Raw genomic sequence first — 13,787 nt, 5'->3', positions numbered from 1 at the left:
CCTCTTTGCTTCATGTGTCTTAGGGCTTTGCTGTAAGACACATATATGATTGTAATTTTTAAAAAAATATTTATTTTTTAGTTGTAGATGGACATAATATTTTATTTATTTATTTTTATGTGGTGCCTCCCATGTGCTAGGCGAGTGCTCTACCGCTGAGCCACAACCCCAGCCCCTATGATTGTAATTGTTATATCTTAATCTGATGGATTGGTCATTGGCCATTTTATTATGATAAATACTATATTTAATAGCATTTTTATTTGAAAGTTTCTTTTGTGTGATAAGAGTGATAGGCACCCAGCTGTCTTGTGCTTGCTGTTTTTTATGGTATATCGTTTTCATCCTTTTGTACCTGTGTACATTTGCATCTAAAGCATGCCTTCTGAAGATAGTAGTAAGATTTTTTTTTTTTTTTTTTTTTGTACCAGCAAGGGAACTTGGGGGCATTCAACCACTGAACCCCTACTACCCCAGTCCTATTTTGTATTTTATTTTAGAGATAGGGTCTTGCTGAGTTGCTAAGCACTTCACCATTGCTGAGGTTGGCTTTGAATTTATGATCCTCCTATCTCAGCCTCCTGAGCCGCTGGGATTATAGGCCTTCAGTTTGCCACTGCACCCGGCTGACAACAGTAATTTTTGTAATCCAGAGATTTTGTTTGAAAATGTCTTTGTATTTTTGTAAGGTGTCTTTGCTAGATATGGGATTGTTGGTGAGAGTTTTTTTTTTAATCTTGAAACATTTTGAATATGTTATTCTGTTTTCTAAAATCTATTGTTTCTTTTTTTCCTTAAACTTATTTAATTAGGTATATATGACAGTAGAATGCATTTTGATTTGTTGTACACAATTACAGCACAAATTTTCATTTCTCTGATTATACATGGTGTAGTGTCACACTCTGTGTGCAGTCATACATGTACCTAGCATAATGTCCGTTGTATTCCACCATTTTCCCCGCCCCCATATCCCCCTCCTTTCCTCCCCTTTGCCCACAGTTTCTCCATTTTTCCCATCCACCCACCATTATGGATCAACATGCATCTATTAGAACATTGGGCCTTTATTTTTTGGGATAGACTTACTTCGCTTAGCATGATATTCTCCAGTTCCATTTATTTACCTGCAAACGCCATAATTTTATTCTCTTTTAATGCTGAGTAGTATTCCATTTTTTTAAATCTCCTTCCTGATGTCTTCTGTTATCCAAGTGTTGTTCAATAGCATATTGTTTAAGCTACTCCAGGTGTTCAAATTAGTTTCTATTTTTTATTTTATCATTTTTTTAAAAGAGAGTGAGAGAGGAGAGAGGAGAGAGAGAGAGAGAGAGAGAGAATTTTTTAATATTTATTATTATTATTTTTTTTAGTTATCGGCGGACACAACATCTTTGTTTGTATGTGGTGCTGAGAATCGAACCCGGGCCGCACGCATGCCAGGCGAGCGCGCTACTGCTTGAGCCACATCCCCAGCCCTTTTATTTTATCATTGATTTCTAATTTCATTCCATTTTGGTCAGATAAAATTCAGGGTAGAATCTCTAGTTTTCTTCATATTTGCTAAGACTTTTTTTGTGGCATAACATATGGTCTATTTTGGAGAAGGATCCGTGTACTGCTGAGAAGAAAGTGTATTTGCTCGTTGATGGATGGAATATTTTATACATGTTGGTTAAGTCCAAATTTTGATTGTATTATTGAGTTTCTATAGTTTGTTTATTTTTTGTTTGGAAGATATATCCAGTGGTGAGAGAGGTGTATTACAATCACCCAGGGCTGGGGATGTGGCTCAAGCGGTAGTGTGCTCGCCTGGCATGTGCGGGGCGCTGGGTTTGATCCTCAGCACCACATAAAAATAAAATACAGATGTTGTGTCCACCGAAAAACTAAAAAATAAATATTAAAAAATTCTCTTTCTCTCTGTCTCTTTAAAAAAAAAATCACCCAGTATTATTGTGCTGTAGTCTATTTGGTTCTTGTGTTTGAGAAGGGTTTGTTTGACATACATAGATGCCCCATTGTTTTGGGCATAGATACTTATGATTGTTATGTCTTGCTGAAGTATGAATCCTTTAAGCAGTATGAAATGTCCTTCTTTATCCCTTTTCACTAGCTTTGATTTGAAGTCCACTTTATCTGATATGACAATGGAAACCCCTGTTGTTTACATGGTCCATGTGAGTGGTATGCTTTTTCCCAGCGTTTCACCTTCAGTCTGTGTATGTCTTTTCCTGTGAGATCTCTTGAAGATAGCATATTTTTGGGTCTTTTTTAAAAAAAATCCAATCTGTCAGTCTATACTTTTAATTGATGAGTTTAGGCCATTCACATTCAGGGTTATTATTGAAATATGATTTGTATTCCCAGACATTTTGGTTTATTTTTGTTTTTTATCTTGACTTGGTTTCTACTTTGATTGGCCTTTCCTTTAGTGTAGTTTCTTCCTTTGCTGATTTTCATTGTTTTTCACTTCATTCTCCTGGAATATTTTGCTGAGGATGCTCTTTAGTGCAGGCTTTCTTGCTCTCAGTTCTTTTAACTTTTGTTTATTATGAAAGATTTTTCTTTTACCATCAAATCTGAAGCTTAATTTTGCTGGATATGATTCTTGGTTGGCATCCATTTTCTTTCAGAGCCTGGTATGTGTTGTTCCAGGATCTCCTGGCTTTAAGGGTCTGGGTTGAAAAATCTGCTGAGATACAAATTGGTCTCCCCCATATGTGATCTCATTCTTCTCTCTCTATGACCTTTAATATTCTATCGTTTTTTTGTGTGCTAGGCATTTTGATTATAATGTGCCTTGGTTGTAATTTTGTGCCTCTGTTGTAATTTTGTACATTTGGTGTCCTTAAGCGTCTTGTATTTGATTTTCCAATTCATTCTTCATGTTTGGGAAACTTTCTGATGTTATTTCATTGATGAGATTGTGCATTCCTTTGAATTTGAATCTCTGTGCCTTCCTGTGTCCCAGTAGATCTTAGATTTGGTCTTTTGATGCTATCCCACAATTCTTGGATGTTCTTTTTATGGTTTCTTACCATCTTCACTGTGTGGTCAACTTTATTTTCAAGATTGCATACTTTGTCTTAATTTTCTAATGTTCTGTCTTCCAAGTGATCTAGTTTGTTGGTGATGCTTTCTATTGAGTGTTTCATTTGGTTTATTTTCTTCATTTGAAGGATTTCTGATTGTCTTTTTTTTTTCTTCTCCCCAGAATCTCTCTTTTTCTTCAAGTAATCTTTTGCTGCCTGTATTTGCTCTCTTAGCTCTTTGTTGGAGTTATCAATTTTTGCCTGTATTTGCTCACTTGGTTCATTCTTTAATTTGTAGATTATTTTAATTATGTGCATTCTGAACTCCTTTGACATTTCATGAACTGCGCTGTCCATGGATTCTATTATTGTAGTATCTTAAGTTTGTTTGGGGACACTTTCCTCCCTTATTTTTTCGTGTTGTCTGTGTCTTACTTTCTTGCAGTGTAGATCTGAGGTATTACGGTTTCCTCCCTATAATCTTGTAGTGTTCCTGCAGATTGCCTGTATCTTATCTTGGTGTTGAGCTTCCAGTCCCGTTCCCTGTCCCAAGATAAATGCTACTGCAACTGAACGCATGGTAGTGGCAATATCAGAGTTTACTCAGGATAGCAGTGGGGGTGTCCCAATATGACTGCAACCACTTTCAGAGATGGGGCTGAAAAGGTGGGCTTGCCTGTTCAGAGATGCAGCTGTCTCCAGACCCTATATGTTTTCCCAAGGTGGAGGCTAATGCTTGGGGAGGGCTGTGGAGTTGGGTGCTATGTCCCAAGATGAAGGTGGGCCAAACCTGGGCTGCAGTGTATCTCAGTTGTTTCTAATGGGACTTCTGGTGTTAATTTTATTGTTTCCTTGATTGTGACAAGTCATGCTTTTCTCTTGCTGTTTTCAAGATTTTTTCTTTATTTTTAATTTCCACTATTTTGAATATGGATCTTTTGTGTGTATATTTTGTTTTGAGGTAGGGGAGCTTTTTTGGTGCTTGGATTATTATTTTTAACCTACATTTGGCATTTTCTACCATTATTTTTTCTCTCCTTTTTTTTTTTTTTTTTCAGATGTTGAACCCAGGAGTGCTTTTTTATATTTTGCGTTTTTATATATTGAACCCAGCTCTTTTTTTTTTTTTTATATTTTATTTGAGACAGAGTCTCACTAAGTTGCTTTAGGCCTGCCTCAAGTTGTATTTTTTTATACCCTTATTTTATTTATTTACTTTTATGTGGTGTTGAGGATTGAACCCAGTGCCTCGCATATGTCAGGTAAGCATTTACTACTGAGTTACAACTGCAACCCCAGTCATTATTTCTTAAAATACATGTTCTGTTTCCCCTTTCTTCTCTTGGTTATTTTTATGTTGGTGGACCTAATGGTATGCCACATATCTCTGAAACTATTCTGTTGTTGTTGTTCCTCCTCCTCTTCCTCCTTTCTTCTTTTCTTCTCATTACAAGGTATTGAAGCCTGGGTCACTTTACCATTGAGCTACATCCCCAGTCCTTTTTATTTTTTATTTTGAGGCAGGATCTTACTAAGTTATCCAGACTGGCCTCAAACTTTCATTCTTTTTTCCTTAACCTTCCAAGTGGTTTGGATTATAGGTATGCCATTGTTCCAGCTCTGAAGCTGTTCTTTAGAGGTATAATTTTTAAAATATTTTACTTAGATTACATAACCTGTATTGGTCTATTTTTAAGTTTGTGTGTTTATTTTGTCTACCAGCTCAAATCTTTTGAGCCTCTTCAGTAAAATTTACACTTTGAAGTTCCATTTGATTGACAGATATATTTCTCTAGCATCTGGGTACCCTCATTGACAGTTTCTGTTGCCCCCCCCCCCTTGTATATGGGTCACATTTTTCTATTTTTTTTTTGTATGTCTTATAATTTTTAGTTGAAAACAAATTTTGGATAATACATTGTAGCCATTCTGGATAATAATTTTTCTTTCTCCTTGTGGGTCATTGTTTGTTCATTTGTTGGCTGACTTCATTGAACAAATTCTCTAAAATCTTATTTTCTCTCATATGGCTCTACTCAAATGTATACCCCACTTATTTTTTAGTTTAACTTTGTAGGTTTATCATGACATGACAAACCTAATGGCTTGGTTGTACTTAAGCCTTCCCGAGTTATATCCCCAGTCCTTTTTAAATATTTTTCTGTTTTGAGAGATGGTCTTGCCAGGTTACCATTGTTGGCTTTGTACTTGCAGTCCTCCTGCCTTAGCCTGGGATTATAGATGTGTGCTATGGTGCATAGTCTTCTTAACCAGCTAGGTTTTTACCTTTAACTGTTGGATGTATATGTGGTGTAGACTATTTTATTTTTCAAGGAGATCCAAGGTTTTCTTCCAGTCAGTTCTGAGATGGAACAGCATTGGATTACATGCACAGTTTTTTCAGAATATCAGGGGAATGTGTATTATTTTTAAGTTTCTTGTCTTAAAAGAGTTTACCCTGTGTCAGAGTAACTTATTGTTCAGCCAGGTTTTGGTCAGAGGTTATATGAGAGCCCCTTGAGCATTATTGGTTGGTAGATTTGTATGTGGCTTGGGAACTGCTTTTAAGTCTGCCACAGATCCTTCTTCATTTTCTCTGATGGGTGCAGTGTAGTTTATGTGTACATTTTTATAGATTCCTAAGGTTGGATGTGATTTGAGGGCTTTTCCTTTCTGTCTAGTTCCTTGGTTCTCTCAGTTAATCTTATGTGCTGTTTTGCTCATTTTTACCAGTAACTTGGAGTTGCTTGTCTCACTTGATTGCTCGCTCACCGCCAAAATCTCCATGGTGGGGTCCTCTTACTCCTGAGCTTACTTAAATTTTTTGTGTGATTGAACTGGACATGGAATTCATGTACTCTATATTTATTTAGTTTTAGAAAATATTTTTTGTTTTAGATGTGTTGGACACAATACCTTTATTTTATTTTTATGTGGTGCTGAGGATAGAACCCAGCACCCCGCATGTGCTAGGCAAGCGCTCTACCACTGAGCCACAATCCCAGCCCTCCCTCCTTTTTTTTAAGAAATAAGAATATATCATGGTTTTATTGAATTCAAATGACATTGTCTGTTCACTTTCAGTCTTTGGTTTTCTTTCTTTCCTTTTCCCTCCCTCCCTCTCTTCCTCCCTCCCTGCCTCCCTCCTTCTCTTCCTTTTTCTTTCTCTTCCCTTGTAATTGTTTGATACTTCCTTCTTATATTTTGAATAATTAGTAATGCTTTTATTCAGTGTGTTTAGGTTGATGAAGTTATAATTTGGGATTTTACTTTTTAGAAGTATAAAATGATGTGCAATTCAGGTCAGACTGAACTGTAATTTTTCAAAAAAGGAGTTGAAACCATTTACCCAAGTAGATTCTAGGATTTTTTTTTTTTTTTTAAAGAACTCTGTCCTTGGGGCTGGGGATGTGGCTCAAGTGGTAGCGTGCTCAACTGGCATGTGTGCGGCCCGGGCTCGATCCTCAGCACCACATACAAAGATGTTGTGTCCGCCGAAAACTAAAAAAAAAAAAAATAAATAAATAAAATAAAAGAACTCTGTCCTTGTAAATTTTGTTGCATGGTGTTATTTGGCACCACAAAATAGCATGAATAAAGTTCACTAGTTTATACCTTTTTACTCTTTAGAAATTTGATTCTAAAATTCCCACTCCCCATCTACCTACCTACCTACCTGCCTACTTAGCTACTTCCTTCCTCCCTCCCTCCTCAGGGTTTGAACCCAGGGTCACTTAACCTATAAAGCCACATCCCCAATCCTTTTTTTATTTTGAGACAAGTCCTCAGTAAGTTGCTGAGGCTAGCTTTCAACTTGTGATCTACCTGCCTTAGCCTCCTGAGCCACTTGGATTACAAACATGCACCAGCCGGCCTTGCCTCACTGTATTTTGCTACATTTATCACCTGATTACATGTGGTTAGACATTAATTTTTTGTGAAGTCAACTTCAGTGAGTTGATAATTTTATTCATTATATACTGATACTCATAAATATTGTTTATGTTATTCAGCCTTGTATAACATGACCAGCCATACTTTATTTTTTGGTGGTACTAGGTATTGAACCCAGAAATGCTTTGCCACTGAACTATATCCCCAGCCCTTTTTATTTTTCATTTTGAGACATGGTGATGGTATGTTGCCCAGACTAGCCTTGAATTTGCAGTCTTCTGCCTGACTTCACAAGTCACTGGGATTACAAGTGTGCACCACCACACCCACCATACTCAGCTTCATCTGTGATCTTGAGCTGTGAAAAAATATTACTGTTAGCTATTTTTACATGAGAAATAGACCAGATGGCAATCAGAGTTAACTTATACCTCTTGGGACATCTCTCGCTGTTTCTCTCTTTCTCTCTCTCTCTCTCTCTCTCTCTCTCTCTCTCTCTCTAACTAGAGATTGAACCCAGGAGTGTTCTACTTTGAGCAACACCCCCAGTCCTTTCTGTTTTGAAAATTTCTTTTGAAACAGAATCTTGCTGTGTTGTTCAGGCTGGCCTCAAACATGCAATTCTCCTGAGTAGCTGGGATTAGAAGCCACTGTACCTGACTGACACAATTCCTCACAAGTAAATCTTTGGGAGCATTTCTGATTTACTAAGTCTAAAGTATCTTCCTCCCACTATAACATATTATATTGCTGGTTCTAAAGACTATGGGAATCTTTGTGGAGAGTGGAATGTAATCTTGCTCATCTATATGGGACAGTTCTTACTCCCATAGGTCCCAGTCTCTGTGTCAAATCCCTTGTAAATATGCTTATTTCCAGCAGAGAGGAAAGGTAAACTTTTTTTTTTTGTTGTTGTACTCTTATTACAGGAATCACTTGTTTTATATTGATGAGGAGGTATTGTGAAAATAGGGTGCAGTAGACTGTGCTAGTCCTGTCCTTGGTGCTTGTGAAGAGTCTTCCTGTTTGTTTGTTTGTTTATTTATTTATATGTGGCGCTAACAATCAAATCCAGTGCATGTCACATGTGCTAGGCAAGGGCTCAACCAGTGAGCCCCAACCCCAGCCCCTCGGCAGGGTTTTTGAGGCTATTGAAGACAGTCCTATAGTGATTTTTTAAGTAGGACTGTTAGTATGTCATTGTTTGTTTTCCTATTTCTATTGTTTATAAAAATTACTGTCCAAAAAATATTCATGTTTAGAAGTAAAGTGGGTTAGATAGTAAAACCTTACCTTCATTTCTGAAGACAGCCACAGTAAAGCATGAATGAAGTTGGCTAGTTCAGGTTAGTGTGCATGCCTATAATAATTCTACCAGTCCAGGAGTCTCGGGCAGGAGGATTGCAAATTTGAGGTCAGCCTGGACAAGGTAACAAGACCTGCCTCAAAAAAAACAGGGCTGGGGTTGTAACTCAGTGGTATAGTGCTTGCCTGGCATGTGTGAGGTACTGAGTTTGATCCTCAGCACCACCTAAAAGTAAATAAATAAAGGTATTAAGTCCATCTACAACTTAAAAAAAATTAAAAAATAAAAATCAGACTAATGGTAAGCATTATATGACTTTGGTTTTATTTTTGTTTTTGTTCCTCTGCCTTCAGACATGCTACATTTGTGATGAACAAGGAAGAGAAAGCAAAGCAGCCACTGGTGCTTGCATGACATGTAATAAACATGGATGTCGGCAAGCCTTTCATGTAACCTGGTGAGTACATTTCCATCATTGTGTAGAAAAGCAATTGGTAAATGACTTGTATTAAAGTTATAAGTTAAAAACTTAGGTATCCAAGTATTAGTCACAGTAAGTTTTATTGGAATAGTTTTTATGTTTATTTACTTATTTGTAGTAAAGATAATTCTAATAAGTGACTAATATTTACTAATGAGGATTTGTAGTAAGTGGACCTGGGTTCTAATGTACACTAAGCTCCCATTTCATCTTGTTTAAAATATTAGTATTGGTCACATACCCTTTGATTTGTAATTAGGATGAAATGAGCTGATACAGGTAGACTTGGCACAGTGTCTGAAACATTAGTAAGGATTCATTGTGCTTGTTCACCTTCTTTGTCTCAAGGGAAATTAATATGGTCACCACCATTTTGAGGTTATGTGGGCTGCCTCTCACACATTTATATCACCAAATTTCAAGGACACAAATGATTAAAAACCAGATATTTTACATAATAGTTGAAAAATGTTTGGGAATAATCCACATACTTATTAATTTTAATAATCCATTTATGCCTGATGGTTAATGTAGGCACATGCTCATTTCTTGAGCTTTTAAGTATTTAAGTACATTCTAGGCTGTTTGAGGGGGAAAAAGATTTTTATGAATTATCTTGATTACTATACCTAATTTTTCAAAGATGAAATTCCCTTTTTGGGTATGAAAACTATTTTAATACTGTGATTTTGGAGTATTAAAATTGTGAAAGGTCAAATTGACAGAATTGTCATTGTAAACTAGCATTGTGTGTGTGTGTGCGTGTGAAAGAGAGAGAGTGTGTGTGTGTGTGGCGAGGTTGAGGTGGTGGTGTGCACACACACAAACACATCTTCGCACCAAGAATTGAACACAGAGCCTAGTGTGTGCCAGGCAAGAATTCTACAACTGAGACACCCCAGAGCCCTGCATTTTGTATTTTAAAAAAAATATATAAACATACAAGTTTCAGTTTCATTTCTTCTACTGTTTTTGGCTGAAGAACACAACTTAAGTTTATCTTGTCTACGTGCTATGTCACTGTTCCCTTCAAGAGTTGTGAACTTAGTCCTGGGTGAATGAATTTTTCCTCTTAAACATATTCAATTTGCATCCATGGACTAGATATATATCATTTCATCCTTTTAGAGAGGCAAGGGCTTTATTTGTACTTCTGATGTAGATTGAAAAAGTAAACTGAATTGTTAATTATGAAGTAGGATGTAATTTATCGTAAAGTTTTTTCTTTTTAAAGATGTGGCGTCACAGTGTTGTCCAGGTTGATCTCAAAATTCTGGGTTCTCCTGACCTTTCTGCTTCATTCAGCCTCCTGAGTAGCTGGGTCTACAGGCACACTGTATTTTGCCTGCCTGTGTCTCTGTCTTTGTCTGTATGTCTCTTCTGTCTGTCTCTATTTATTTATTCTTTTGTTTTTTTTTTTGGTGCTGGGGATTGAATGAAGGGCCTAGCACTTGCTAGGCAAGCACTCTATCACTGAGCTACATCCCAGCCCCTGTGCCTGTCTCTTTAAGAAACGTAATGTCTATTTGGTAGCATTAAATATGTATACATCTTCATCCTTGATAGAGATGAAGAACATATTTTTTCATTTATTCATTCTTTCATGTAGGTATTTACTTAGTTTTTGTAGCACTGGAAATTAAACCCAAGGGTGCTCTACAACTGAGCTAGATTCCCAGACCTTTTTATTTTTTGAGAGAAAGGGTCTCATTAAGTTGCCCAGACTGGCCTGAAATTTGGGATCCTCTTTTCTCAGCCTCCAAGTAGTAAAGAGCTTATTTTAAATCATAACTATACATACCCTTTAAAAAATGATCAGTTGCAGGTTGGAATGAGATGTACTTTGCCACAGCTAGAATAAAGCCTTTTATCTTAGAAGATATATTCCTTACATATTCCTTACAAGCATCTTAAGGGTAAATTTTGTTCATTTCTTTATGCTGTATTGTTTTTTAATCCATGCACCTGGACTTTATTTTCAGTGCTCAATTTGCTGGACTTCTATGTGAAGAAGAAGGTAATGGTGCAGATAACGTCCAGTATTGTGGCTACTGTAAATACCATTTTAGTAAGCTGGTAAGAATTAGTTTTGAATTTAATATTAAAATACTAGTAATTAGTTTTGACAATAGAGTGACACCATTATTTTAAAAAAAGTGTAAGAAATTTCTTTTACCTCAATTTTTGCTTATGATTAATTTGTTTAGCATGTTCTTTATTGGAAATGAAAAGATTTAATTTAAAAAAAAATTTTGCTCTGCTTGTGTTCTTTTGTAAAGGTGAATAGTTCAGAATATTCTAGTTTAGAATATATATAAGTACTTGATAGCAAATTTTGCTGTACATTTAGTAGAAAAATTATTTTGTATAGAACTCTTACATTATTTTCAGTTAACTTGACTTTTGGCGTGTCATTATCCTTTTGTGATTTCTTTTCACTTGTTTCTCGTTTTTCTGTTTCATTATTGTTACTCATGTCATTTTAAATTTATTTTCATTTTTATTTACTAGGAAATAGTAAAATTGAAGTAAGGCTTTTTGACCTTAAGAAGTATATTTAAGCCCAACTTTGGGAATGTTTTAAATTTAATCAGTCTTTGCTGTTAAACATTAGCATAGATGATTGAGTTATTAGTAATATATGATTAATCATTTCATATTTATGTTCATGTTCCTTTGAAGGATCAGTATTTCTTTAATGTCCCAAGTGTTTCTTTCTCGGTCCTTATACATTCATACACTGAAGTTTTAAGGCACCTTTGTTTTTCTTTTAGTGTTTATTATTACCTTTTTCTCAAGAATGAGGCTTGCTCCTTTTTTCCTTTCTTCCTCTTTCCTTTCATATTAATAACATTAATAGGGGCTCCTGTCTTATGAAATGAGCAATGCATATCTCCAGTTTTCTGTATTTCACCCATATGAAATACAGTCATTAAGTCATCACGTAATGATGATGGACTACATATAAGATGGCAATCCCATAAGTTCATATTGGAGCTGAAAAAAATGTATTTGTTTAGTAATGTTACCTTAGCTTTCATGTCTAGATACGCTTAGATACACAAATACTTGGCATTAGTATTCAGTGTAGTATTATGTTGTACAGGTTTATAGTCTAGAAACCATGGGCTATACCACATAACCTAGGTGTGTAGGAAACTGTACCATCTAGGTTTGTGTAAGAGTACTCTGTCTGATATTTGTACAATGAGAAAATCACTTAATAGCATATTCCCTAGAATGTATCCAGTTTTTCAGTGACACATGACTGTACTTTATCTCTATCATTTGATGTGAAGGCTTTGATTTAATGACTGACAAAAAATAACGAACTGTTCAAGAGAAATTTTGAAATTGTAAAATTGAAAATTTTGCTTCTGGGTATTAAGCCATACTGGAATCTTCATTTTCTAAATGAGATGTGGTACAGATAAAAATATAAAAATAATGAAATGGATTTTGAAGTTTGTACAAATAGAATTTTCTCATTGCTAGTTATTGACAGAATGTTATCCCATTTGCTAGTTGGGAAAGAAGTCTGTTTAATAATTTAATAAGATCAAATAAATTATTTGCATAGATTCTATATTTTATGGTCATTTTTATCTAGTTTAAATTAATTATAATCTCAACAATTTTTAAACACCCCAAATAAGTCTTGCCTTTGTACTTTATTATGCAGCTGTGTAAATATTTTAATTTTATTTAAATGTATAATGCTTTTAGTAATGCTTTGAAAAATGCATGGGTCTAATACTGACATTTCCTTAATGAACTGTAAAGATAAGTTTCTAGAAAACTGTATTCCATTTTAATACTGGAAGTATAAGATTTAAAGCTTCTTGCTTTACTAGTGGCATAAAGTAACTCTTCAAATATTTACTTTTCTGTTCTTCTAGTCTTGGCATCCTTCTTTAACAATGGCATTTTCTCTTTTGATTGAAATACATATTTTTAAGACAGACATTGAAAATAGGTAATCTATTTTCACACAACTTACTAAAATATACAAAAATATGGCATTAATGTTAAATTTGGGGTTAGTTTTTTTCTTTGTAACAATGGATGATGTCTAAACTGGATTATATAAATTGAAATAGTGACTTTTTAAAAACTTTACCAGACATTTAAAATATTTTACACTTGAGTTAGTTTAAATCTAACAAAAATTATTTAAAATTTTTATATACATATACACATATGTATATATATTTTCTTTTTTAGAAAAAGAGCAAACGGGGATCAAATAGGTCATATGATCAAAGTTTAAGTGATTCTTCTTCTCACTCTCAGGATAAACATCATGAGAAAGAGAAAAAAGTAAGTGGATTTGTTGTTGCTAAATATGTAGCACATCAATTTAATAAATTTTTTTTGTTTATTTAGATAAGATTCTGATACCTAAATTGAAACATTGAAATACTGAAAATTTTTGACGAATGAAAGAGTATTAAAACCAAAGAGTAGGCTTAAAATAATGCCATATTTGTGAATATGGTTTTACCCATTGTAACTGAAAATTTAAAGTGCAACTTGATTGAAAGCATGAGAGTGATTTCTTGCATGTGTTAACTGTGGTCTTGTGAAATCTTTAGGTGACTTCAGCAATAATACTTTGTTGCTATATATCATTAACTGATTACTTCACATGTGAGTAATTATCTCATCAGCTTTTTTCCTTTATAATAGAAGAGATCTGAAGTCTTGTATATTCTTGGCTGGTTTTTCTTTTTTTAGTCGCACTAATGGTTTATTATTTTTTTCTAATGGCCAAATGTTACACCATTTGTTTGAGAATATTTTGTCTTTCTTAATTGAAACGCTAAAATCTTGCCTAAATACTAATCTGTCTTCTTCTGACTTGTTTTCTGCATATATTTTACTTAAGTTAAAGGATAGAGTTAATTTTTAGATAAGATTATTGAATATTGTAGAATTGTTCATACTTGATTTATAATTCTTTTAGGAACATATTGCCAGTGTACTACTTATTAATTGTTTGAATGGAAGTGAGGCTAGAAAGTGCATCTTAAATAGAAAAGAGTATTCTTATATAGTTGGTATAAATTAG

At 34.7% G+C, this 13,787-nt stretch overlaps 1 protein-coding gene across 7 annotated transcripts in view; it reads left to right on the top strand.

Annotated features, from left to right (window-relative positions):
* The window catches only part of Mllt10 (MLLT10 histone lysine methyltransferase DOT1L cofactor), a 200,014-nt gene that overhangs the window by 68,796 nt on the left and 117,431 nt on the right, over positions 1-13,787 (top strand). For 6 of the 7 annotated variants that reach the window (XR_013088481.1, XM_076832028.1, XM_076832032.1 and 3 more), the window contains exons 6-8: positions 8,589-8,692; positions 10,699-10,792; positions 12,941-13,036. Coding sequence is in view for 6 of the 7 variants with exons in the window: in XM_076832028.1 (XP_076688143.1) it covers positions 8,589-8,692; positions 10,699-10,792; positions 12,941-13,036 (294 nt within the window). In the remaining variant the exon portion in view is untranslated. The remainder of the gene's footprint in view (positions 1-8,588; positions 8,693-10,698; positions 10,793-12,940; positions 13,037-13,787) is intronic. The other variant, XM_076832030.1, reaches the window with a different exon arrangement.

Source organism: Callospermophilus lateralis, chromosome 13 (assembly GCF_048772815.1).
Source record: "Callospermophilus lateralis isolate mCalLat2 chromosome 13, mCalLat2.hap1, whole genome shotgun sequence".
In the NCBI taxonomy this organism is placed as follows: domain Eukaryota; kingdom Metazoa; phylum Chordata; class Mammalia; order Rodentia; family Sciuridae; genus Callospermophilus; species Callospermophilus lateralis.
The sequence above is the reverse complement of the archived record's forward strand: the minus strand, read 5'-3'. Positions and strand labels throughout refer to the sequence as shown.